Source organism: Chlamydotis macqueenii, chromosome 1 (assembly GCF_036417535.1).
Source record: "Chlamydotis macqueenii isolate bChlMac1 chromosome 1, bChlMac1.mat, whole genome shotgun sequence".
In the NCBI taxonomy this organism is placed as follows: domain Eukaryota; kingdom Metazoa; phylum Chordata; class Aves; order Otidiformes; family Otididae; genus Chlamydotis; species Chlamydotis macqueenii.
The window spans coordinates 143480732-143508141 of NC_141556.1; the positions used below are offsets into that span (position 1 = coordinate 143480732).

General features: G+C 42.9%; 1 protein-coding gene across 2 annotated transcripts in view; it reads left to right on the plus strand.

The window, feature by feature from the left end:
* Positions 1 to 15129: 15129 nt before the first annotated feature.
* SLC9A7 (solute carrier family 9 member A7) overlaps positions 15130 to 27410 on the plus strand; it is a 72267-nt gene continuing 59986 nt past the window's right edge. For both annotated transcript variants that reach the window (XM_086768828.1, XM_086768836.1), the window contains exon 1: positions 15130 to 15468. In XM_086768828.1, the coding sequence (XP_086624954.1) occupies positions 15195 to 15468 (274 nt within the window). In that variant the 5' untranslated portion in view covers positions 15130 to 15194. The remainder of the gene's footprint in view (positions 15469 to 27410) is intronic.

Consider the following 27410-nt stretch of genomic DNA (forward strand, 5'->3'; position numbering starts at 1 on the left):
GCCCCGAGGACAGCAAGAAAGGAGGAAGCAAGACCAATTGTCCAGAAACAGTTGCTCAGGAAGGGGGTGACTGACGCCCTTTTTGACGTCAGCTGTGCTGTGAAATGTTACGCCTGAGCAGATGTGAAATCTGCTCTGAGCTTTTGATGCTACAGTCCAGGTCAGCAGCTCAGCCAGTGCTACCAACACCACCACAAAGTACAGTTTCACATCTCTGCTACAATGCAGATCCACTCTATGAGCCACTTTTCTCGGTATCTTGGGCACCAGCTGGCCGGATCCTGGTCTTTCACCAAATCCTCTGTGCATCGTCTCTTTCCACGGTGTGTCCAGCGAGGCCAGCTGGAGACAGTTTGCAACTGCAGAAGGTCTCATACACCCTCACCTCTTCTAGCTAGACTCTCTTGAAGTCTAAGTGTCCTCCCAGACCACTGTGTAGCTTATAAAGATTAGCAAAGTTCTGCAGTCTTTTGGCAACTAGGCTCCTCTTTCTATACATCCATTAAAACATATATATAATCATTTTTGACAGAAGGAATAAAAATAACTTTTGTTAATTTTTTGTTAAAAGCTAACATAGCATTTAATTAATTTATGGAAAATCTAAAAACACATTACTGGAACGTTGTTACCTCGCATTAGGGGATTCTCTGTCGTAACAGAGGACTTCATTGTGTGTGTAAAGAGACTTCTTCCCCTACTGAGATGCAGCCAGCTCTACAAACCTTGTCACCGATGTCAGTACTGCTTCACAAAGGTGTTTAAAGAGAAGTAGTAACTTTTACATCTCTAATGAGCAGATGCAAGGCAAATGCAAGTTTCTGAGTTGGGATTTTTCCGTACTGCCATGACCAACATACTTGTCTTGCAAAATCATCAGTTCCTTAAAAATACAGGATTTTTATATGGCTACAGTTGATCAAAACAGGCTATGGGTTTTATCTCCCTGTCACAGCATACCCTCTCAAGCTCCAGCGTGTTTCCCAACACCAAAGCACCAGATTATTTATTCCGGACCAAATTAATATGACTTGTGACTTGTGAGCACGTGACTTCTTAAGAAATTGCAAATGCCTACTTCAGTTCTTCATTCAGCCAGACCCAACCCTCTTGGCTTCTGAGATTTGATACAATCACAGCCCGAAGTGTAGTAATACAAGATCGCAATAATATCATAGTCACTACCAACCATCATTATACTCATTTTAATTTCAACAAACTGCTGTAATTAGTGATTTCCCTCCTGGGGATGTTGTGAAATATATCTAGTTACGGTCTAATATGGAGCTTTGTGATCCCCAGATATTAGTTTCTAGGTAACTGAAAAATAAAATATTTTCATTGTAAAGGTTATATTCTAAAGGATTTGGTGAAAGAGGCTTACCGTATCCATACCTCCTGGGCACATGCACCTTGCAGGGAGCCGTTCAGAGCTCTGGTGTCCTTCCCAGGAGGACAGCCATTCTGTTTCAGCAGCAGAGAAGTCCCTCTCAGAGAGATGGGCAAAGCGAGGGCATCGACTGTGGGCCTGTATGGGCTGGGTTTTATCCTCACGTAGCTTTGTAGTGCCTACTTACCCATAGGGTGAGAAGATCTGGACTCCCTTTCCTCCTTCTCTTGTTTGACACTCTTGTACATCACCCTAAAGGTGCAGGGAGACAGCTGTTCTCAGTTAACATCAGGACCTGGAGATCTGCCCAGCTCTTGGACAGGTAAGCGTGAGGAAGCGAGAGCTCACTGTGTGCGCATCTGTCCTTCTCCTAACACCGAGCAGAATCAGGTTTGCTCTACGCTGCTGCAAGCTTGCCAAAACACACAAAGCCAAACTTTCACAATCTTCTCCTTAATGAGATTCATTGTATTCTGTGTGTGTCTCTCAAAGCTCTTGAAATCATATTTTTGTGACAAAATCTGAAGGGTGTCTTTTTTGAAGCAGGTTTTTAATCCTGTTAGTTATAGAGAAGACCTTGAAAATATCACCTCTAAGACATGAAAAGCAAGTAGATGAAACAAAAGATCTGAAATATTACTACTTTCTAAAAGCTCGTTTCATGTTTTCTGTCAGGAAATGTTAAAAATGCTGTACTTGAGATCCTGGCAACTTACCTAGAACTGGTATAAAGCTTTGAAAAGGATTCTTAGTTAAGATTAGGTTCACCTATTCTCATATGAAATAGTAAATTACAGATGAGACAAATTACACCTGACAGTGGCAATTGCTTATGTAGTACTCATCAGAAAGGAAAGGAAGGGCACTTTACAGCTGGGTTCACTCTCTGAGGCTATGTTCCGGCACATATTTAAGACAGAACAGTTACAGAAAGCATCCCTTGCCTCCAGCTGCTTATTTAAATCCCCAACCAGCTATGCAGCGGGACAGCACAAATGTTTGTACAGACATGTGGTAAACTGTGTTGAGGAACTGATGAGTGCGAAAACCAACAGTTTCAATTAGACATCTGTGCATTTGAGTCTCATACAGACATTCTTTTTTTTTTTTTTTTTTTCAGAAACAGATGACAAATACACTGAGTAGTATTTTCACACAGCAGTCACATACCCTGAGATCACCCTAGCCTTTTATTGGTCTCTCTAGCAGATTCTCTACTGCCGGAGACTCCTGCCAGACTGAACACCAACAGAAGTTGGTCTGGAACTTGAGCCTAGGCAGAACAAGTAATATGGCTAATTTTGCACTAAAATGTGCTAGAGTCTACTTTGCGTTGCTGTTGGTGATTTTGGGCTAACTTCCTCCTGTTTTTCAAGCAAGATGTGGCTTTCCAGCATCTCCTTGCATATAGAATTTAGCTCTGGTCACCAGCAACTTTGCTGAACAACAATACTGCTGGACAACAACGGAATGGATTTTTTGTAGCTGTCCTCAGCAAAGAGTCTGGTAACTGTGACACACGGCTTTAATGCTGAGGTTATTTAACTCAGCGGACTCAACGGACAGGTGTGCCTCCACCCCAGGTTATTATGAACTTTCATGCTAAGACAAGGAAAAGCACAGGTGGCAAAACTGAATAGTGTGCATCTGCTAACTTGTTTGTTCAGAAATGACCTTCCACATATTCCCAACGTAAATTACCTTCTCTGTAATAAATTAAGGTCCCTTCCACTCCTAACTATTCTATGATTCTATGGCTACAAATCTTTTTCTGTCGCTCGTTTTCGGGACAAAGATGAGCAGAGTTCTGTGCAATACGTGAGACACAGACAGGGACCATACTATTTAAAATCACTCTTAAAAGGCACTACACAGAACTATGAGTAATTTCAGAATTTTTTTTAATTGAAACATATATTTAATGAATCAATAATTTTAAGAATACATACATTAAATATTGTTGGCCAAATGAATGAAAGAATAATTTGAATGTAGACCGTAATATATTTTATCTTAGCTAATTGAAATATATATCCTAATATTAATGTAATGGACAACATAATATGATACAAAACTCACATTAATTCTGAGCTTTGCCACAAGCCATCTCCGTGGCAGAATACTGCAGCTGGTCGCAATCTGCTTAAGAGCTGCTAATGTAGTGCCTGCACTTGCTCAAACGGAGCCCAATTACATTTTCAGCTATAAAGCATATTCTCGTTTAGCGACTACAGGTTCAGAGATCTTAGACAAGAGTCTGGGTCCCAGATCCTTTTCTGTGATATGAAGAGAGGTGCCATAACCAGGGTGTTGCCCAACATTTCCTTTGCCAGAAAATCCCGTGTTCCATCTGCACCTCTAGCTGAGACAGGCAGACTCTTCGGTTTAATGTTAAATAGAAATGCGATGTAATGACAATAAAGTTTATGGAGTGTCTCTTTTGCGGTTTATGTTTAATAGGGCAGCATTTCAGATAACAAGCGACAGTGCTGATTCAGCAAGGCATGTATGCGCTTGCTAAAACCTACAGATTTCAGTGGGATTTAAGCAAGAGCAAAGATTTAGGCACATAATTAAAATTAAGATGAGCTTTAACGCCTTGCTGCTTCATAGCCCAGCAGCCATTACTTTTTTCCCTAAGCCTATGGGAATTTTTTTGGTCTAAAGAGGCACGCCAGTTCCCTTTGTATCCTGGTCAAAATGGACAAGATAATCTGCCAGCATCTGCCTCCAGTTACATCTCTTTATCTTTTATCCAGGTCCCTAGCAGCTAGCGCTGGGGTGCTCAGTGGGGCACCCTTCCAAAGGTGAGCTCTTAGAAAGTTTCGCTCTGTCACAGTCCTCATGTGGAAAAGGAAAGCCAAGAATGCACTGAGTAAAGGTTTCTTGCTCTTATCACTTAATACACTGCTGTTTTTAGAGGCTAGAGAACTTCTTGACTTTAGAAGGACAGAAGTTCTGTTTGTTTGGTTTTTTCCTGCTCAGTGTCTGACATAGCATCAATTCACTTTCACTATTGGTTCAAGCTGCTACTGTGGCCCAAGAGAGGGATTGCTGAGGGCTGGAGTAGACACTGTCTTCCTGGTTCTGGTGCAGCAGACCATCAAAGATGGGTAGTTGGACATAGCAACATGTTAATTTGCTATCCCGTAATTCATCAGAATTTGTCTAGGTGAAGTCTTATTTTACATTGTCGCACAGTCTATTGATGCTCTTCCAATTTCATGCTCTTAACATTAATTTTGTGAGGTGGTTTTATCTATGGTGCCAACCTGCCATGCACATTGTCTTTGTGGGTGAAAACAGTATCTGGCTGATCCTCCCAGGGAGACTGTCAAAAAGTGAGAAAAGTGGGACCTCCAACAAGAATGTAGAAGACATCACTTATCTGGACCTTGGTGGAATCCTTGCAAAATACACTCAAGGGCTTCAGTAGTGCTGGACTCTGCCTACGTTAACTTTAGGGAATTACACAGGACTCTGTAACCCTGAACAGTCCCCACACAAGTCAAGATTTTTTATCAATCTTCATCAGCACCATAATGAGCCAGTGAATCAGATCTAAATTACATATTTGTCCTGGTTTTGGCTGGGATGAAGCTAATTTTCTTCTCAGTAGCCGCCATGTTTTGGATTTAGTATGGGATTTGGTATGTGAAGAATGTTGATAAACACACTGATGATATGAGTTGTTGCTAAAGAGATCAAGGACACTGTCTGGCTTTCCAGGTTTTGCTAATGGGCAGGTGCAGGAAGCTGGGAGGAATATAGCCAGAACAGTTGATCCAAACTGGTTGAAGAGAGTATTCCGTGCCATAAACGTCATGCTCAGTATATAAGTGGGAGTTGGCTCGAGAGGCCACATCCCTCTCTCTTGCTCCTTTTCGTGCTGCTTGGTGTCGTTTCCATGATCACTGCTCGGGACGGGCTGTATCGGTCATTAGGATGTCAGATGGCGAGAAATTGTGCATCATTCATTTTGTACATTTTCTTACCCTTATATTTTATTACTATTGTAATTTTCCTTTTTTTATTCTAGTAAACTTTCTTCATCTCAACCCACGAGTCTTCCTTTCTTCTGAATTCTCTCCCCTGTCCCGCTGAGGAGAGGGACAGAGAGCGAGCAACTGTGTGGTGACTCAGGCTAAACCACAACAATGTTTTAATACTCAGTGTTAACTATAAAAAAGTCCTGCTGTTAAAGTAAACAAACACAGGATTCCATTTGTTTTGCTGTTTCTTCCCTTTCTATCTTTTGGCAGAGTGTGCAATAAACATTCTAGGCACTGTTTTTGGAAATACTGCTATGTCATTATAAGACTCTGAGGAATAAATTAGTTGAACTGTTGATAACACAAATAGCAAGGGATTCTGCAGAGACAGCAGATGGAAAGAAAATACTGAAGTAATTATTATTTGCAAGAGTTTAAACTCTAAATCTTGCTTGCATGTTAGGAAGACTCGTTGCACTAAGACTGGTTTTCAAATGGTGTAATTTCCACTTAAGGAGCAAAAATGTTCAGTACAGAAATCAATAAATTAAAATGGTCAGATGGAGAGGAACTAGGATGGAATGAAAGACACATTCACTTGGAAAATAGACCCGTTCACCAGAGGGAGGTGCAAATTAGACAAATCTGACATATGGAAAGGTTTCCTCTCAGCCAGGATAGGTAGAAACACAGATTTTAATAATGGAAGGTGAAATACCAAAGGAATTCTGTGATCATATACAGGGATATGTACACTCCATGCATCCTACATATAGTTCAGGCCAATTGATCTTGACTTAAAGGTCAGAAGAAGGGAAGGGCAGCCATGTCATGAGAACCTGGTGCCGAACTGGCCAATGAGCAATGGGAAAATGGGAAATGTCCTTGAGCTAAGGCAAATTAAGTCTCACTAAAAACCTTCTTCAGGCATAGGAAAAGAGGTTTCAATTTAAATAGTTTTGTAAGATAAAGCAAACACAATGTTAATTTTCTGGGTTAAACGAGTTGTGGTCCATTTTGTATATTGCTTATTTAAAATTATTTCCTTTAAAAATAGTTTGAAGTTCCTCTCTCTATTTTGTAGCTATTTACACACCAAAGGAATAAAGAGCAAATAAAAGAAAACAACAAGCCAGTAATTAAAAAACATAAAAAATAAAGCCAGCTGCCATGAATACAAAAGAAGTGCACAAAAGAAAGGTCCCGAGCTCTAGAATGTGAGTGAAACTGAACTTAAGTGCAAATAAAACAAAATACATCTTCCATAATTGCACTTTGTCAAAATGTCTATGCATCTCTCAGTTGCGGCAGAGCATTGAAATAGTTTCCACTGACAGGCTGTTGGGAACTGACTCATTGCACACTCAGCATGGGTCAGGGGCTGCAGGAAAAGGATGGACAAGAAGGGAAGCCATGGGAATAGGCCCTATAACTCTAAAGAACTTAACTTGTCTGTCTGAGGATGTCCTGCAACTTGCTGGCTGTCCTGCCAAGAGACTGCGCCAGCAGCTCCCTGTGAGAACGCTGGTCTCCTAATGGCAATCCTGTGGGAAAAACCTGGTTTCCTAATCACACGGTCACATTCAGCATTTTCTGTTCCCGCATTTGTTGCCATTTCCACTTCATCCTTGTGCCAGTAGCTTCTTTCTGGCAGCCCTGGTCCTACCTTTCCCTGCTGCCAAAGTCCCTGTCCCAGGCAGGGGGTCGTTCCTAGACTCCTTCTCTTGCTGTGGGGATTCCGGACTCTGTAAGGGGAGTCTCAGCAATGACAGCTTCACCTCTTCAAGGGGACAGAACCCTGATAAGGATCCACAAAAACAGTGAAACAGATTATTCTTCTCCCGATATTAAAAGAAAGTGTTACTCCTTGTTAATTTTCTGAGTCGCTGCAGAGAAGACGTTGCAGATCTTACATCTTGGTTCTCATCATCCTTCCTTCTTGCACTGGTGTTGCCAGGCTTCTTATTCCTCTGCGTAAAGACAATAGCAGGAAAGATTAATGACCCCGTGTGATTAGTTGAAAATGAAAACATTGCTGCAAGATGTTTGCTCTGCTGAGTGTTGGGAACTTCTGCTGAATTAAGAACTTTTCTCGATCTCATCCTGGCAGTGGGACAAAATTTGGACCGACTTAAACCTAGCAGTGAGGTGGGGGTACAGCAGGACAGATCTAGCACACACGTGATAGTGCCTCTGTAACCTTGGCTCTTCCCCGACCGCATCCAGCTGCTATGAGTGACTTTGACAGTGCCTTGGGCTTAGTACCACTAGAGGTCATACAATGTCCTTATTATCTAAGCTGCTTTTGAAAAATGCTCTAATACTCCACATCTAGCAGATGTATTTGTACTGACTGTATTTGCAGACAGTGCTTTGGCCTCTAGATGTCCCTGCTTTGTATGCAGGTAATAACCACGCCACAATAAATCACTCCATCTATTCTACCGCCCAATCTTGACATTTATCTCAAATAGCACATGACTGGGGAAGGATGAGGAATTGGCAATATGCAAACAATATTAGCATGAAAAGCCTTCTTTGTAGAATGAAATATCCTTGCCACTAAAATAAGGAATAAAGAGGGAAAGACAGTGCAGTGTAACACCAAATTCTTCATTACAATAACAGAAGAATTGTGTCTGACCTGACTACTGTGATGCTGATTCCGCTAACATATCTGCCTTGGACTTCTCCTATCTTCACAGTACAGCTTGAGATAATATTGATTGCATCTTGAAGCAGCTGACAACTGCTCTCTGTCTTTTAATTTCAAGCCTTTTGGTGCCTTTCTCCTCTTTGCCATTAGCCAGCAGCCTAGCAGTTAACCAAATAACAAACACCCCTATCCATATCATCCACGTCCAGCTCCATCTCAAATAAGCATGCTTTTAGGGAGCTGTCAGACTTGGCCCAGCCCCAGTCTCATAATTTTTCTGGTAGATGCACAGTTGCTGTGAGAGGTCTCAACTGTTGGAGCCAGCATGTTTTTCCTTAGAGCTTGCCATTGGTATTAGCCAAGGTCCATCAGGAACTAAAACTTACCAAATGGTACTGCCCTCACCAACACCAGTTTGCTTATTCTTGGAAAAGAACAACCAGATCCCAGTGCTGGCTTGTTCGGTACTTTATGCCTGATCCTCACCTTTCAGCCCCTTCTGCCTCCCTGACTCAGAGTTCTCCCAAGTTTTGGGAACTGACTGCCTGCATAGCTTGTCAAGAAACGTGTCACCAAATTTCATACATGATTTGTCAGAACTTGTAAAATGAAATCAGTAATAGTCAATCAATTGTTTCATTTCCACAGTAACAAAAATTTACAATTAAATTGTTCTCATCCTTTTGAAGCACCATTCTCTTAGATTTCGCCAGTCTGGAAAACTTTGGAGATAAATATGATTAGTAAACTAGATACTACATTCATAATCTCCTCATTGGTAACCTAATATAATTTTCTTATACATTGATAATATCATCAGTGTGTGTCAATACCTGAAGGGAGGGTCTAAAGAGGATGGAGCCAGGCTCTTTTCAGTGATGGCCAGTGGCAGGACCAGAGGCAATGGGCACAAACTGAAACACAGGAGGTTCCCTCTGACCATCAGGAAACACTTTTTCACTGGGAGGGTGACTGAGCACTGACATAGGCTGCCCAGAGAGGTTGTGGAGTCTCCGTGCTTGGAGATGATTAAAAGCTGTGTGGACATGGACCTGAGCAAGGAGCTCTATGTGGCCCTGCTTGAGCAGGGGGAGACGGACCAGATGACCTCCAGAGATGCCTTCCAACCTCAGCCATCCTGTCAGTTAATTGCCAGTTAATTGCCAGTGACGTTCTGCCACTTTCTTAGTAAGTTAGTTATTATCTATGTAGGAGATTGTTTAGATTATACAGATTGTCTGTATTAGTGTATTGTTAATAATTCAGCTCTTTCAGCAGAAAAAGAGCCTATGGGAATATGGCAGGCAAGTTATACCTTCTCACCAAACCACCACACTGCTTTCAAACCTGCAGAGCACAGTGTCCAGCCTGATGGGAGCAATTCAAACCTGCTTCTCCATGGATGTTTTAGGATCTAATATTTATAGGATGGCTTGTTTTCCTGTAGAAGAAACTAGAAGTTCCTGATTTTTTTTCCCAGAACAAGAGCAAAAATAAGTACCTTCAGACATAACTTTTCAAGACAGATCTAACCTTTTTTTTCATATGTCCAGCCATGCCTCTGGGCTGCCTAATTCAGATGAATCCAGGGTGCTTAGCATAATTTTACTTACAGACTCACTTTCTAGCCTATGCAGTGCCTACAGGCAAAGCGTATTAAGCATAATCAAGATTTAATCAAGCATAATTTGGCTTTCTGTTTCTCTACCAAGAATAGAACAGCAGGCTTTTCCGGGAGAGCTTTGTCAAAAGATTGAGAGTAGTTGTACAAACCCAGAATAGAAATATTTTATACTAAATTTGAATGCCACAACATTGCACCTGCATTTTTTCCCAGTCTTTCCTCCTCTGAGACTTTCTATAGGCAGAGTTTCTGGTAGTAGCTTGCTGACAGTAACAGAGCATCCACATGCATGCTTGCAGTTTCAAATTCATGTGCCTCAACCAACGTTCACTTGCTCTTTTCCAGAATTTTTTTCAGGCTCTTCTGGCACAAGCTGAGCCCTGACACTATGATATTCACTTGTTTATATATTTATGGAGAATATAGTGGGAAGTGATGAGAACAGTGACCACTTAGCTCCTTCTTTGAGCATTATAACATTGAAAGTCATAACCATGATTAGTACCTGCAAAGGGTAATGATATGCTGCCTTCTGAGGAATAAGACAAAATCTGCTTTGCCTCTAGTAGAATGACAGTTCCTGATATCATGTACAGCTAGAAGGGGAAAGCAACCTCTTTGGGTATGAGGAAGATGACAGAGCACCCTTTTGTAGACAAAATTTCCAGTCATACCCCTCTCAGACACTTTGAAGTCTACCACGGCATAAAAGCTGCACAGTGAGTGACTTTTGCAGCTTGCAAATAGCACAGAACAATTTTTACTCTAGCCAGACTTTTGTCTACTGGAAAGCCTAATGTTGGTTTCTGCATTTGCACTGATGAAAAATGGCAGTTCCGACATTTTCTCAGATGTACAACACCTCTGCAGAACTGGTACTAATAGAGAAAAATGCCACAACTGTTAACAGTTCTGACAAACTGGAGATTCAAACAAATTTGTTTTTCAGTCAAACCATGACATGTTCTTCAGAATTTAATCCCAGAACACTTATTTGTCTTTAAACTCACGTCTGTGATAGGGCAATGTTTTATGGGATCCCAGGGTTGGGGATATCTTACATGGACACAGGAGGGCAGACGAGAAGACGATCCCACTATTGCCAGATGTTGGCTGTAGGTTCGAAATGGGTTGCCGTTGTAAAGCACAGTGATGGGACGTTTTGGCTTAAAGGGGAAGAAAGAAGAAAGAAAGAAAGGCAGTAAAGAGAGTGGCTGACATGCTAGCTCCTCTGCAAGGTTGATCTGCCTGCTAATCAGCTTGCTACTACAGTCTGGATTAATGTGCTAGAAAATTTGAGAGTGCAAGGCAAGTTGCAGCACAAACACACCACATGTTAAGATAAGGATTTTTTTTATTTTCCTGTTTGTTGCAAGTGCAAGCAACTGTGAGGCCTTTCTCTGTCAGAACCAGCCCTATAAAGGCATGTTAGATCAGTGAAAATCTCAAAACTGCTGCTTTCATCAGCACAAAGGGCCAGCCTCGACAGACTTGCATAATACAGAAAAAGACTTGATCGAGCGTGAGCTCTTCAGTGTCGCAGACAAGGAGCAAACAATGTTCCCACCAATAGCTCAGAGAGAGAGCAGGGCTTGAAAGTAGTAGCTCACATTTGCCTCACATTGTGTTATTCAACTCTGGGAATAAGAATAAACCTGAAGCATGTGTCAGTTCCTGTGGTAACAACGACTTTCATAACAAAGGAAATTATAGAAGAGCTGAATGGACTATTTGATGGTGCTTCTGGCAGGATGAACATTTTAATAAGAGAAGACTGGTAGGCAAAAAGAATGGAGTGGGTTAATACATATCTATACCTACGGTGTTTTGGTCAGACTCACATGAATGAATCACACAAGTCAATCATCAACTATGTGCAATGCATGCATTTATTAGTATTTAACAACAAAATCTTCCTGCATCCCTCCAGGTATGGCTGAAGTCTGTTGAATGGCTAGATTTTGTCCTTCACTCTATTTCAGTGTCATCTCATAGCTTTGGTTTTAAGCCTTTGACCCCTCTATTGCAATCCCACTTGGCCATTGCCTTCCATCTCCCTAAGCACATATCCTTGTTTCTACCTTAAGCGCGGCCTTTTAAAGAGCAGACAGATCAAAGACCTCTGCACGGAACCAGATTAAAAAAAATAACAAATGGGAAGAAAGCAGGAATAGAACAAAATGGTAGTTTTGCTAAGCACGCAGGCTGACTTGTGCAACGTACGTGGTGGCTGCCAGACAGAGGTAACATCCAGGTCCCACCTGTAGAGAACGCGAGGGAGGTTTAGTGCGTAACGGCTTGGGAAGGCAGGTGGATGCCTGCCAGAAAAAGTCTGGAGCACAAACGGTAACCTCAGGGTTATTACAGTGTCGGAGCTAGCCCTTGAGGTGAAATTACTGATGTTCCTAACAGACTGAAAAGAGCACAGCAATCTGCTAGCCACAGCGCTGTAAGGATCCGAGCTGTGTGAACACAGCTCTCACAAGGATGCAGCCTGGTTTACAGTGGTGTATAGACAAGCTCAGCTTGATACCTTTTCTTCTTATTTGATATCATATGCTCCAGATGATCCTGTTTAAATCAGTTAAACTATTCAGGCACCATGGTACCAATCCATGAGTGCAAAGAGACAGCAAACTTTGGCCTCTATGAACCAAATATACTGTGTATGTGAAATTCCCTGGCAACAACATATTAGACAGAATATGTTGAGTTGAGGAGAACTTAATTGCATCATTAAGAAACTTTCACGCCCTAAACTGACAGAAGTAATCATATTCCCATCAGCAATTTCTGTATGGGATTTAATCACATCCATATAGTCCAGAGAAAGGATGAGCGGTGCCTGATTTTGTGCACAACAATGGTGAACATAATTTTTTTAATACAGTAAAAATATTTTGGGGCAGTACCTACTGATGTATTTATTTCAAGTGGAGGTGTTCCTGGGATAAAGTGATACCTGTGCAGAGGCTACAAAGGTAAGGCAGCAGTGAAAATACCTGTAAGTGTGAATGTGGAGATTTAAAGCTTGTGCTAATGGTAGCACTGACACACCAAATTATGGATGAATGCTTTCCTCCACAAACAACATAGTTCAGCTGAAAAAAAAAAAAAAGAGGAAAAGTAAAATTGGGCTATTACACTTAACTATTAAAATAATTGCCTTGATATTTCTTGTTGTTGCCTGGAGGACAAGAGGCATAGTGCATAGTGAACTGTGTGAATGTTGAAGGATAAAACACAGTTTAGTGGTAGAAGATTTTGCAGAAAGTAACTTAATACTCTAACTGCAGCTCAGCAGAGAGGTAGATGAAGTTACAATATACATGGAAATTGTCTTCCTAAAAAGAGCCACCACACACCTAGTGACAGACTTTACCCAGCACTATGCAGCATACAATTAAAAACCAAACAAACGAATGAACAACAGAAGAGAGCCTGTTATTGCCATTAATCTTTTTATTTTACAACTTTATCAGTGTTACACATACTTAGCACTGTATTGCATACCTGTAGTCTGCTGTGAGGCCTGCAGGCTGTTATATGTTAAAGACATTAACTATATTGTATGTAGTTTTTATATCCTAAAGATACACATTAAAGATTTAGTGGTATAATGCTCTCATTATACCAGAAATGCTAATTTTAAATGTGAGATTTAACATAAGGCAGTCTCGAGGCAGTAGTTTTAGTGGTTCACATAGATTTAAGAGCTAGGTCTTCAGGACAAATTAATGCTCTTCATCTCTAAGAGGTTTTCAAATGACGGCACTATCAATGTAAACTTTCAGCCCTGCACAATCTACTGTTTAAAGGTAATTGCACATAATTAGAATGGATTTTGAAGGCTGTTGAGGAGTTTGCATAAATACTGTATTTAAAAGGACTACATATAAACAAAAATGTGGATTTACATAGCTGTCATCTTGAAATGTTTCTAAAAAGGACACTCCTAAACAAAAGTATATGTGACAAGAGACAATTCCAGATCCATCAGCGGAGAAGATAAAGTTTGGAAGAGAGACTCTTGTAACTAGAGCATCCCAATAAATGCCTTCAGAAACGGCCAGGCAGCAAAGTTAAGAAAGGGGACAGCACTAAAGGAGATGGGATCTGCCATATAACTGACTAAACATGTGGCCAAAGGTACTCGGCTTTCTTTTTATGCAGAATAATGGCTAAAATACATGTTAGAAGTTGTAATTAAAAATTTAAAATTACAACTTCTGGGAGATTCATTCATTGAATTCAGAAAATTCAATTCTGGGAGAAATGTCACAGGAGCAGAAGTGTCAGCACTGCTCACACCACCACTGGAAACCAGGAGGGAATTCTTCTGGTAGCAAAAGAGGCAAAGCGCGCTCCCGCTGAAGAATACAAAACCAAAAATCCCACAAACCTGAGTTTTACCGCATTTTGTATTTCTTTAAAATCAAACATTTTTGTTACTTGGAATGCCTTGGGGTTTTTTTTATCTCTTTTTTTTTTTCTTTAAAAAAAAAGTTTGCAATTCATCAAAGAAAAAAGCTAAATGAGAAACTTCTGATTTTGCCTTGTTTGCAGAAAGCAAAAAGGGACATTTTCCCCCCCCCTCTCTCAACTCGAGATGATTTTAAAACAGTCAGCATGTGTTTCTTTCTTTTCCCCCATCAGAGAAATTTCAAATGAAAAATACTGACTAGGTCTGTCAATTTCCTACAATTGTCTTGCTTCCTCGAAGCAAATCTCCAGTAGGACGTATTTGGATGGAAACCAACCCCAAGTTACCAATTTCTGTTTAGTAAGTTTTCCTGTATCTGAAAAAGAAGAAAAAGGAAGGAAAAGGGGGAAGAAAAAGGAAGGAAAAGGGGGAAGAAAAAGGAAGGAAAAGGGGGAAGAAAAAGGAAGGAAAAGGGGGAAGAAAAAGGGGGAAGAAAAAGGAAGGAAAAGGGAAAAACCCACGTGGGAAAACACTCGAGTGACTCGGGTGAGTGTATTCTCACTCTTTTGGGAGAGCTTTTGCAAATTCATAGGGACCCAGAGCGGCGACCGCCTGCATTTATTCCTTTCCCCTCCAGGTCTCCCGGAGAGCACCGGCTCCCGGCCCAGCTCAGCCCCGGGCGAGGGCCGGCCGGGCTCCGCAGGGATGGTTTTCAACACCGCATCCCTGGAACAACCGGATTGCTGTGAGACGAAGGCGGCACCGGCAGCGGCACCGGCAGCGCTCCTCGCAGCAAAACCGGCCCCGCGATCGAGGCGGGGCGGGGGGGGGGCGAGACAGGTTCTCTGTCTCTCACCCACCCCCCCGCCGCCGCTTCACCTCCACCGAGCCCTCACAGCCCACGAGCCGCGACCGCTTCGGCGGGGCTGCGCCTTTAAGGGGCCGAGGGGGGTGCGGGGGGGGGGCGCGGTTCCTGCGCGCCGGGGCCGCTCCCTCCCCCCCTCCCTCCCTCCCCCGCCGCGCCAGGCGGGCTGGTGGGCAGTGCCCGCGGGTGGCCGCCGGCGCTGCGGGGGGTGGGACGGGGGAGTCGCGGCGGTCCGCCCGCAGCCATGGCTCTGCCTCTGCGCCGCCGGCTGCCCGTGCTGCCGCTCCTCGGGCTGGCAGCCGGCGGGCTGCGGGCGGCGGAGAGGAGCACCAGCGGCAGTAGTAGCAGCGCCATGGAGGAGCTCGCCACCGAGAAGGAGGCGGAGGAGAGTCACCGGCAGGACAGCGTGAGCCTCCTCACCTTCATCCTGCTCCTCACCCTCACCATCCTCACCATCTGGCTTTTCAAACACCGCCGCGTCCGCTTCCTCCACGAGACCGGCCTGGCCATGATCTACGGTGAGTCCCGCCGGGGCCCCGGCACCGCCTGTCTGCCGGCGCCTCCCGCCCGCCCCTCGGGCCGCTGTCACCCCAGCACCTGCTCGGGAACGGGGGCTGCCCGGAGGAGGAGGAGGAGGAGGAGGCGGTGGCCGGGCCCCGGTGCTCGGCCGCGCCCCCGCTGCCTGAGGCGAGGTGCGGGCGGGCGGCGGCGCTGCGGCCTCGCACCCCGCTCACGGGCGGCAGCCCCGGGTAGGCCGCACCCCGCGGGGAGCGGGAGCCTGGCCGCGGCACAGCCCGTCAGGGCCGGAGCTCCCGGATCCCCTCCCCTCGCCGGCTCCTTTTCCTCGGGCCGGGGGCGAGGGGAGGGGGGGGGGGGGATGCGGCCGGGGGGAGGTGCGCCCTGCCGCCGTCCCCCGGCCTTGGCACGGGAGCGTGCCGGCGGACCCCGCGTAGTTGGGAGTACCAGGTCATGCAGGTCATCGTGGTCCCTGATTTTGGAAAGCGTTGTCCGAATGCCCTTCGCCCTGCTATGTGTGTTTAGACTCCCGGTGCTCTGGGGGTCGCTTGCTGGCAAACCGTGCTGCTGTCGCCCGTGCTGGTGTCACGGGTGGCCTGAGTTTGCTGGTTACGGGCAGGCTGCAGTGACACCAGGCACCCGAGGCAGCGCCCACCGCTCGTCCTAAGCCCACCTGGCGGAATAAAGCTGCACTGAGTTGAGTCTGCCCCCTCCAGCCCCCCTCTCCCCCGGTGCGTGTGGGTGAAGGGAAAATGAACGCCTCAGCAGGAGCTGTGCTCTCTCCCAGTGGGCTTGGTGGTTCGGAGGAGCTGGACTCAGTGCTGGCGCTGGTGATGGCTGGCGCAGAGGATGGCAGGTGAGCCCGAACTGGCAAGGCGGAATACTCACCCCGCTGCGAACTCACACGATCGTATTTGGTGCGCGGTGTGCTTCGCAGAGCATAAACAGTTGTGAAGAGGAGCAGCCATCCATTTGAAAAATGATTTGTCTGCTGATGATTGGCTAGTGCCAGAGGCACCTCTTCTCCTTCATGCGCTGAATCGGTCCCCATTTAACTGTGTGAAACACCTACCCAGTGTCAGTTGGGATAAACATATTGAGGGTAACCACAGATGAGAAATTTGGCACTGAAGGGGAGGGGGAAAGTGAACCGTTTCCTCCCCGATGACTACTACTGCTCTTGAGAGCTATGGGATTGCTTGCAAAGCAGTGGAATTTTCCTCTGCTGATGCTTCTCTTAAACCATCCTGATTTGTTCTTAGTCACTGATCTCTTTGCTGCATTGCTGTGTATTTCACATATGCTGGCTGCTGAAAACGGACAAATTAACAATTGGGCGTAGAAGTTATTCACTAGCATGATAATGCTTAGCAGCTGAATAGTGCTCAGGAGATGGCAGAATAACTGTATATGTGCTGACTGGAAGAGACAGCATAAGGTTGTACTGAAGATGTTGTTTAGATATTACCCTGCTGTTGTCACCTTCGGAAAGTTCCTTTATGTTTTATGACTGTTTCAGTGATTTTAGGTGGTTTAGTTTATGGTGGAAATCTTGTGTATTCAGGAGTGCTAATGTATGCAATACAAGTACCAGGGCATCAAAGGGCATGTAGGTATACATTTTGATGAGCTGTGTGGGAAATAAGAAATTGTTCAACTGGAGAACTTCTGACTCTCATTAAACTCTAATTAGTTTACTCTAACATCCAGTTCCTGGTCCGTGAAATGGATGCTAGACTCCCAATTTAACGTACGAGTGCTGAAATGGTGTATTAGGAAAGGCACTCTGCTATAGCCCTTTCTGCCCCATAGACAGCACTGCCGAAAGAATGGTTGGCTCAAACCACTGCGTATTCTTGGTGTGCCCTCGCTTAAATCATTTTGTTTTCATAGATCATTCCTCAATACACTCACCTTCTACATGAGTATACCAAAATACATGCTCTTCTCCCTCCCCAACAAACTGACTCTTGCCGTGTCATGGCGACCATCTGAGGAACCATGTTTAGCGAGTTCAGTTCATTTCTAACACGCTTAGCCTGCGTGCCAGTAAAGCTCTGCTGAGGCCTGGCTTCACTTAAGCACTTTGCAAACTTCCTTTAAAGCAAAGGAAACAACAAAGCAAGTGTGATAGTAATTGTCTGTTATACTTCTGATAACCATTCTTTATTATTTAAATAGGAGTTTCTCATCTTCCTTCTTTGTCACTTAAAGGATAACGGTTAAACTGAGAGATGAGGTTTCTATTTTGCTGGTAACTTCGTATTTGAGAAATGCACGTTTTTTTTTTTTCAAACTATGTATGTATTTAAAACGTGTATATTTGATCAGTCTGACTTAAACATGAAATCATAAGGTGACATTTCAGCCTAAGAGTTTGTTGTCCTAAAACCACGAGTATCTAGCATGAAACAGTTCTGGGTGACTAGGTGCTCTCATAAGGATATATTTAATAATATTTTATTGGTGTAGGCTTAAAGTCTGCACATAGGTAACTTTCACATTGTTTTATGATTAAGTCTACAGCACTTGTACCATTTGTGTTCGATTTTTCTAACAGAAAAAAATCAAAGTGTTTCTATCACAGGAGTTTTCAATAGTACTTGAGTAAGTGGCTTTCATTTACAGCAGAAATAAGCTAGCACTTCAGTGATGATTAATTTTTATCATGGAGACGATGACCTAAGAAAAAAACTGGCTTGTTACACCTAAAAGCCCTCCAAAACTGTTGGTTTCAAAGTGGTGAATCTTTGGATTATTGTATTGGATCAAATACACATTTAGAACTGCAGGTTTTGATGGTTGCTTACTTCTTTTACTCTTGAAGAAGAGGTGATGGAGCTGGATTTCTTTTTTTATTATCTAGCTGTGTTAATTTACAGTAATGTCCAATGAGACCTCTTTCCTTCAGTGTAGGAAGAACCAGGTGGCATGACGCTGGTTTGAAAGAGTGAGCAGAGAAGCTGTCTCCAGCTTTAACCGGCACTTCTCACCCATCTTTTCTGAGAATCCACGTACAAGCACATCCTGTTCTTACTTTCATGATGTCTCTGCTGTTGATTTGATCATGTTTCTGTTAAAGACAGCATGTGTTTTACTCAGCTAAAAAGACCCATGACCCAAGTACTGCTGGTGCTGCCATGGTCTGCGTTTCTTCCAGACTTTGAGTAGCACGTTTTCTGCTGCCCATTGAACGGGAGGCATCTGTCATGCCTGACAGTTTCAGTGTGGTGGTCTAATTGCCCTGTCCTCAGCAGAACAAAGGCTACTGCTGCATCCAGGTTTGCTGTGTTTTATATAACTTCATGCTAGCTGCTTTGAAGATTAAAAAGCCATTAAAATCATTACGTAGTCTCTCCATGTTTTTTTTTTTTTTATTTCCTCTGTTGTCACTGTCCCTTCAACAGGCAGTTGTTGCTTGTCTGCTTGTATTATTCTGATATGTTAAATATCTTTCTCTGGAAATGTCTGTTAAGATGTGGAATAACATGGAGTTTACATGAGTGTTTGATGACTTGCAGTGCTGCTTTTTTTTTTTTTGGGTGATGTGCAACTTAGAATCTTGTTTTTGATGAAGCGATATGAAAGTCACAGACCTCAGCTGCATGTGCTGGATCTGACAACTGTGTGCATGAAAGGGGAAGGGAGCTAACTTTTTTGAATGTCTTAAAATACCTTGTACCTAAAGCTGCAGGTTCAGGCACAATGCTAATTTGAATTGTTTATGCACCATGCCGTTGCACTGTGATTATCCACAGGTTGTTCCACACAGTGCGTCTGGCTTATAAACTGCTAAATACAGTTGATTTCTAGTCTTGAAACTGTAACAAGGGTGTTGCTGTGTGAAAGTTAAACACTTGCAACTGTTCTGCAGCTGCTCTGCCAACAATATTAATAATGCAAGTCATTACGGAGCAACTGAAAAAAAACCACAAAAAAACCCCTCTAAAACCCCACAAAATTGGAAAAAAAAAACCAAAACAACACAACAAAAACCACCAAACCAAAACCAAACAACAACCCACAACAGAACTTTGTGTGGTGTTTCTTGTTTTTTGGTGGGTGTTTTTTCAGGGTTGTTTTTTGTTTTGTTTTTTTTTTTTAGTTTAGTAGTTTTACTAGCAATTAAGATAAATTAGTTCTTTTTTATATTTTTTAACGTCAGCTTAATGAGATGTTCTATCAAATCAGCACTAGAATACCCGTCTGATCACTGGCATGAGAAAAAGAAGAAAGAAATGGCAGCCTTGTATTTCCTCTACATGAGGAAATCTTTGGTGACATAACTGGCTGTTAAAGCTGGTAGTGCTCTACAACACCACGTGGTTGCAGGAACCAGGCAGAGGCTGAAGGGGAAGGTTTTACTTTGCATACATGCTGTAATTCTAATGTGAATTAGAAAGTTGTCACAAACAGATATCAGTTCTGTACTACTGCAGAGCTCACGTGTGTGCCTGCCTTCTGCTCCTGTGTGCATGCTCAATGCCTGGCTGTGTTGGTAGGAGTGTGCTGAACTGAGGGCAGGTAACCTGATATCTGGTGCACAAGCTTCTTGTCAGATGGTGAGGTGGTTCTGCAGTGCGTGACAAGTTGGCATTGCTCTTCTCTGGGCCCTGTAGGAGCTTAAGGCTTTCCTTAGTCCACTTCAGAAGACTTTTTTTTTTTTTTTTTTTAACTATTTCCAATTTTTCTTTGCTACTTTGCAATAGAAATATGACTCTAAATAGGTCCTCCAAGGAATCTTCTTAAAACAACACAAGGACTGAGCTCCTCGTAGATGCAGAGTGTCTGCAGCATGTCTGCAGCTACTCCAGTAGATTCTGCTCTTGGTGCAGGTGAGAAAACTGAAAAGGGGATGGTGAGACTGTGTATAAAAGCTGTCAAGTCCTACAGGATGCCCAGAGGTGCTTCTTGGGTGCTGATAGTGTCCCCATCTCAGTTGTGCTCTTAGTCATCTGGGCTCTGTATGTTTTTTGGGAGGAGGTGGATGGGACAGATCAGGTCTGGGTTTTCAGCTGTCTCCTTTCCGTTTGGGAAGTTAGGCCTTTGTTCTATAGATGATCATAGAAGAGTAATAGGGAGTGTTTCCTTGGCTATATTAACAAAAATCTATGTAGCAGCTGGCACATAATCTTATCTCTGGGTTTCACAATACTGCATTGGCTTACACCTTGTGCAAAACAGAATGGACAATTCAGATATTGTACTTTCTGATATTTAATTTAAAAAAGCCTGTGCTGGATTGAAGTGATTCTAGCTGTGCCTTCTCTTGCAGTGTGTCTTGTCTCTTACAGACCTTTCTCACTTTCTGTGCTATAGAAAGACTAAAGCATCTTAACACTGAAATCACCTTCACCCAAAGCAATTACCCACACAGCAGAAAGACCCTCTGGTTTGTCCATATTGCTGGTCCTGGGCAGCATTTAGGTGCAGGAATGCAACCTGTGAAACACCTTTCTAAACTACTGCATGTCCTGGGCTCGCTAACAGGGATGAAACTCTGGAGTTCTGCTGTGTGTTCTCCCAGCATAACTGGAAACAGGCATAAGTCTTCCCTCTGGCTTGGTGGGGCTTGAACTCTCCCTTCTCAGGGAACTTGCCTTACCTCCAAGCCAGGACGGTTTCCTGCAGCACACACAAGACAGCTCTGGAGACAGTGACAGTAAGCTCAATTCCCTGTGACAGAAATGTGTCATGTTTCAACTAGTTATACTCTTGTGTCCTCTGTCCCTGCAAATCTCACTTTGTTGGTACATAGTAGCTCTTTTTCCCCATCCCTCCTTCTGAAAGTTGGCCTCCCATTACCAGCCTGCTCGGTAGATTGGTTCAAGACAACATCTTAGAGTTGGATGAAACCTTTCCCTTGCTTCTAGTAGAGAGATAATTCCATCCCCATCTCTGCTCTCTGAACAGCCATTCTTTCCACTAGGTAGAGGTGCCAGTATCCACCCCCCTACTGATCTGGAAACCAGAAATCTGAAGCAGGAACCACAGGCCAGCCACCATTTTTAAACCACAACAACAACAACAAAAAGGTAAACCTTAGAGCTATGATGTGTTATAGGACACCTCCTGCAGTCCAGAAATGTGTATCTTGGCCTGTTAGGGTCCAGAAGTAAAAATATTTTGCTATTCCTGTCTAGTCCTTTAACAGGTGCTGAGTACCATGGATGCTCTTTCCTTGCTTGTGTGCCAACCACTGAAGGTCTGGCACTGAGCTGCTGAACTGTCCCTGTGTGTTCAGGAGACAGCCTCAGTATTTAACTCAAGACTGTTGTTCCCAACCTGACAGCCAGAAATATCAGTTTGTAGACTTAATTTTTTTTTTTCTTGACAGGGTCTTTATTTGTGACTCAGGATTAATGTTTTATCTCCATTTAAGACTGAATACAGCCTTTCTCCCCCTGCTTTAAACTAAGTGGTGTCTGTATTGAAAGGATGTGATACAAGCAATTATTTTTTTAGAAGGGTATTTATCCTGAAGAGGGTTTTCACTAGTGTTGTAAAAAATATACAGTGGTTCTCAGCAGATCAGATCTTTTCTGTCTACCAAAGATCGGTAATTTAGCTCAAACGCACTGCTTTTTCTCCTCCTATTAAAAAGCACTTCAGCCTGCAATTAACTGAGTGTGAAGGGAGAAAGAGAAATGGTATGAAACTGCTGCACTTTTTTTTTTTTTTTAAGTGCCCTGAAATCATACAATTTACTTTAGAAGTGCCTAAAGGCCCTGGAAAGCTATGGTGGAAGAAGCTGGTTTGGTTTTTTTTGTTGTTGTTGTTGGGGTTTTTTTTGGGTTTTTTTTTTGTTTTTTTTTTTTTTTTTTTTTAAAATCAGGGAGAAATAGTTGAAGGCTCCCCCTTGGTTAAAGTAGAGGAGATGAACTGTGCTCTTAGCCAGGGCAGGTGCGTGGTTTTTGTGCTCTCTTCCTGGCTTCAGTATTTCATGTTGAGTTTCAAAGGCTGGGTTTAAGCTCTGCCTTTCCCTTGATTAAGATGTATGCGTCAGCGATGGATGGAAAAAGATCACACCCCTACCTGGTAGGTCTGTCCTGGCGAAGCTCTTGCAGGTGTAGTGCTGCTGCCAGAAGGTGTTTGTGGGCTTACCTGCGCCGTTACCCCAGGTGGCCCAGCAATGGGGTAGCTCTGCCACCGCTGGAGGGTCCTGCCTGGAAAGCCATGCTGGTAGCGCTCATAGGTCTGCTGTAGTCTGGGCTGCTTCTCCATAGCTGCCATTTTCACTGCTTGCAGGGTTTTCCAACTACCCCCACCTGGCTGAAATAGCTTTTAAATGCAGCTGGGGACCACTGAAATACCTGGTGCAAACTTTAAGTGTATGTAATGAGTATATTACTAATTCCTCCTCTGTTACCTTGTAAGCCCCTTGGCGGGGGCAGTTTGAACAGCAGAGCTGTGGGTCTGATGGGCACCTTGGTGTGCTGGCTTTATGGAAATGTTTAAATAAAGTGGTATGCTTATTCTGAATGCCATGCCTCTCCAGAGTTGTCTTCACTTCTCACTTATTCTTAAAAAATAATTAGTACTGAGGAGATTTTTTTTTTTAAGTGGATGCTCTTTAATTTGTTCTCCTGCTCTTTTATTATGAAGATAGAGGACTATTCTTAACAAAAAAAAAGAGTGGAAACAAAGGAGCCTGATAAAAATGTATTCTAAAATGCAATTAACTTGTCTGTGCGTAAGGTGACAGTCTTCAATGTGCTGGCTGCGTGCGGATGTGCAGTGTATGCACCTGCAACTCTTACCATCAGTAGCTGGCTGAAGATAAAGCTGCTCATGTGGCTTGGTGTTCCCTATGTGTGAGATTCTTCGCCGTGCCAGCTCTGCAGCGAGCACGCTGTGGCTGTGCTACTGGGAGTGTAGTCATTGCTTCTGAGGCTTGGATGCTATCCCATTAATTCAATAACTGGATTAAATATGAAAACTGCTGTTAACCTTTGCCATTGCTTTGAATATGACAGACTAGTAGAAAGATGTTGTTACTGATGATAGCATAAAAATGTCAAGTGTCCCACAAGGATATGACTAGCTTTTGATTTATACTCTTAGAATCCATTAGAATGGATGTTCTCTGTTTCCACACTAATACTGAGAAATAATTATTTTTATTCCTCAACTTCTCAGCATTTAATGTTAAGTCCTTCAGTAGTGAAAGGGAACCTGCATTTAAAGTGTCGTATACCTTTCTGCTGCTGTTTTGCTGCTGCACGATCCTTCCTATTTGCTCTTTCCTTCCTATCAGTCTTCATTGTGCCTGCTGATTGTAATGGCCTTTCTCCTGGGAATAGTTTCCTTGTCCGTGAGACAGCTTAACTATCTTCCTTAAATTGCCTTCTTAGTGAGCGAATTGTTAGTGTTCAGCCCTAGAATCCACTCTCTCTTCCAGCTAGAGAACTTGCTTTACAGCCTTTGCTGAACATACAAGTCACCTGCTATGGAGCTGGACACTTGCCCCATCCAAAGCTCTGCTGTGGCTGGAGATCATGCATTTGCAGTCCCTGTATACCCAGCACCCTTATTTGCAGGCTTAGGGTCTGGATGGTTTTGTATGTGAATTGCAAACTCTACTTTTATACGCTGTAAAGTATTTTAAAAAAATAACTACATTTTGAGAAGTAGAGTCTTCATCTGGGCATGTTTGAAAGTGACCTGGGTTGGCTTTTTCATATAACAGCAGTCATCAAAGACCTAGCTAGGTTCTGCCTGATTGATACTGTATTTGCTTCTCTGTGCATGAGCAATTAAGTTGGTAACCTAAAGTGAGAGAGAGAATACAATTAATGCTTTATTTGTTTGCTAGTAGATATCATATTTAAACTTGATATTCTTATCTCGAAATACCAACTTCTTCCATCTGTGATTGACTCTAACGAGCCTTTAGAAGTTGGACTCAGTAGAGGAGTTTGAACTGGCACACGTAGGGATCTCCTTGGCTAGTGTGGAAGGGGCGTTCACAGGAGACATGAAGCAGCGTGTGGAGTTGGCATCGCTGGCTACGCTGCAGTTCTGCAGTGGTTTGGAAATACAGGAATAAGCATGGAGAAAGAAAACTCATGTAAAGGCTTATTCATGTTGTGGAAGTGCCAGCTGATCTTTCCTCCTGGGTTATCTTTGATATTCTACTTGAATATTACAAAATATTCTATACTTGAATATTGCAAAATATTGTGTATCAAGAGCAGAGGAGGGTGAATGTACATGACCTTCCACAGGCATGTCTGGCAAGGTTGGCTGTAGCATCCTTTCCTGGCTCACAGAATTGGGGTGGGCACTTCTGCTTGTTTAGTTTGTGTTGAAGCTTTATGCTTTGGCAGTCATGGCTGCTGCACAGCATAGAAGATAGGGTTTTGCCATACCTGTCTGCAATACTAATGTCTTGCAGGGGACATGTTCTCACTGGACACTGTTTACAGCAAATAGTTTTCTGAAGGAGGTAAGTATTTTGGAGATGTGATGGTGTGAGTGAAGTAGCCTTAATGCTGGAATAGACTTTTATATGGACAGCTGAGTGCCAGTACAACATTTCAGCCTAACCATTATTACTTTTCATCTCTGCACAGCTGGATGTGAAGCCTGGCAAATACTTTGTTTATGAAGTTGATTTATATCTCTACAAACTTTTAACCTTTTTTCCAGCCATGTTCACATATGTTAGAGCGATGTGTTTATCTGCTCAGCCCCAGACACGTTCTTCAGGCTTCAGGAGCTTGAATGGAAAGATTGTGTTTCTGTACCAGATTTAATTTTTCTCTGAAGTTCTAACTTACCAAGTTCTCAGGAAGTTTGCTGCTCTCAAATCTCTCTTTTGGAGAGAAGGAGCCTCCTTAGAACACATACAAATGTCTTGGGCTTCCAAAAAATCCAGTGAGTGATCATCCTTCTAATAATCTTTTACAGAGATTCATGGACAGAAAAAATAATCTTTTCCTCAGCAGTGCGTGACTGAAGAGCTAATGAGTGATTTCCTACTGGTGACCTGCTTGTTAAGCTGCAGTAACTAAATATAATTGCAGCATACTCAGTGCATACCCTGCATGAAACAGAGAAATATCAATACGGGTATCTTGGTGATACCTGGTACTTGATATGTCCCCTCTTCCTCATATATTAGCCTTAGAGAACCATAAAAAAGAGTTGATTGTTCTTGCTGCCAAGTGCTTGAGTGTGTGTATTTCAACATTTTCAGTTTTCAATCCCATTGGTCTAGACATCTCTTCCAAAATGTAAAATACAGGACGGTTATATTTCTTGTCCGCTTTACTTCAAGCACAGATACCTACTTAGGGAGAGAGGAAACTTTTTGTGTTACATGTTGTGTATACGTATGACAAGGCCCCTCTCCTTAAGATTGGAAGATTGGGGCAGGAGGTGTAAGCGTGATCTGCTTCGTGTTCATGAACAGCATCTCTTTAGCCTGTTGAAGCTAAGGCTCCCCCATCAGGGCCTCAGTCTTTTAAGTGCTGCTTAAACTTACAGTTATGTTGTTTAAAACAAGCAAAAACCACCTCCTAAGCGTTTGGTTTGCTAAGCTCACTGGCCAAAGTCGTAGGTTGTCTTTTCTCTGTTACTAGACCAGACGTTATTTTTCTGCATTAGGTGCGACCTCTGCCACACCTTCAAGAGAAACTAGGGACTCCCAGAACTTTGGAGGATGATGACTATATAGATTTTGGTAGTCTCCTTTTCCCTCTTATCTCTTCATGTGTGAGGTGTTGGCACAGGTGTAGATAAATCTTGCCCTCCAGTAGCTTCTGTGGGTTTGACTGCTCATTTCTGGTCTTATATTTTAGCTCTCCTGAAAGAAGTACTATACTTATTCTGCCCTCCTACTTTTTTTTTTGTGGGAATTGCCTAAAAATCTTTTCTTGTCTCTTCTCTGCTTCTTCCCAAGGTGCATCTAATAGCTTTTCTTAATGCTGACAACTTGGAGTCCTCTAGACCTTTTTTTTTTGTTTGTTTTTTTGGTTTTTTTTTTTTTTTTGGTCTAAACTAAAAAAATCTTTGCTTGCTTCCTTACCTCTTGTGACCATGTGGTAAATGGTTCAAGCGCAGGGTGACTGAAATAACCTGTCACTTTTTTCTTCCTCCTACTACCACAGTCTTGTCCATTGCTCAGGTTTGTTCCCTGATCACTGCTGAAATGATCTGGACCTTGTCTTCACCTGCAAGCTGTTTAAGCTGTGTGGGTTCTTTCTAGGTAACATATATGTAGGATATTAATTCCTGTCTATCTCTACACAGCTACAGTCTAGGCTTTCATTGCAACACTGACTTCTTCAATGTTCTTCTCAAGACATGAGAGAAGAATTGTGTTCAGATTGAACTTTTGCTGTGTTATGAATAACCTTTTTTCCTAGACCCTCTTTTGCTTTGTTGCTGTTTTCTCAGCTGTCGCTCTGGCTATTGTTCTAGATTTTTTTAATTAATGCTATATGCATTGGTGTTTTTGTGAGGTGAAAAGTAAAGATGCCACTGTCTCTAGGAATATTTAATTATAACAAGAATTAAACTAACATTATTTAACTTGCTAATAGGCTGGGTCAAAAGCAAGACCTACTTTTCAGTCCTTGGACTTCCAAAGAAGACCTTGTTTGACTCATGGGCAAAGTACAGATTGCTCATCCGTAAGAAGAAAACTCAAATCACTGATGGATATTTACTACAAGGGTTATGTTACAGAATTTTCTTGTAATAGTGAGTGAGGAAATTAACTCAATTTGTAACACTTTATTATAATGAATTTGGAAAAAAATAGTCTTTTAGTGAATTGAGTATTCCGAGATCTTCAGAACTCTTAATTGAAGAAAAGGGTGATGCTTGAGAACAATATTTAGCAGCTTTTGCAATGATGGCAAAGTGCCACAATGTAAGTGATGCAATATCTGCATGTTGTTTGCCACACACTGAAATCCTTGAACTGGTCACAGTT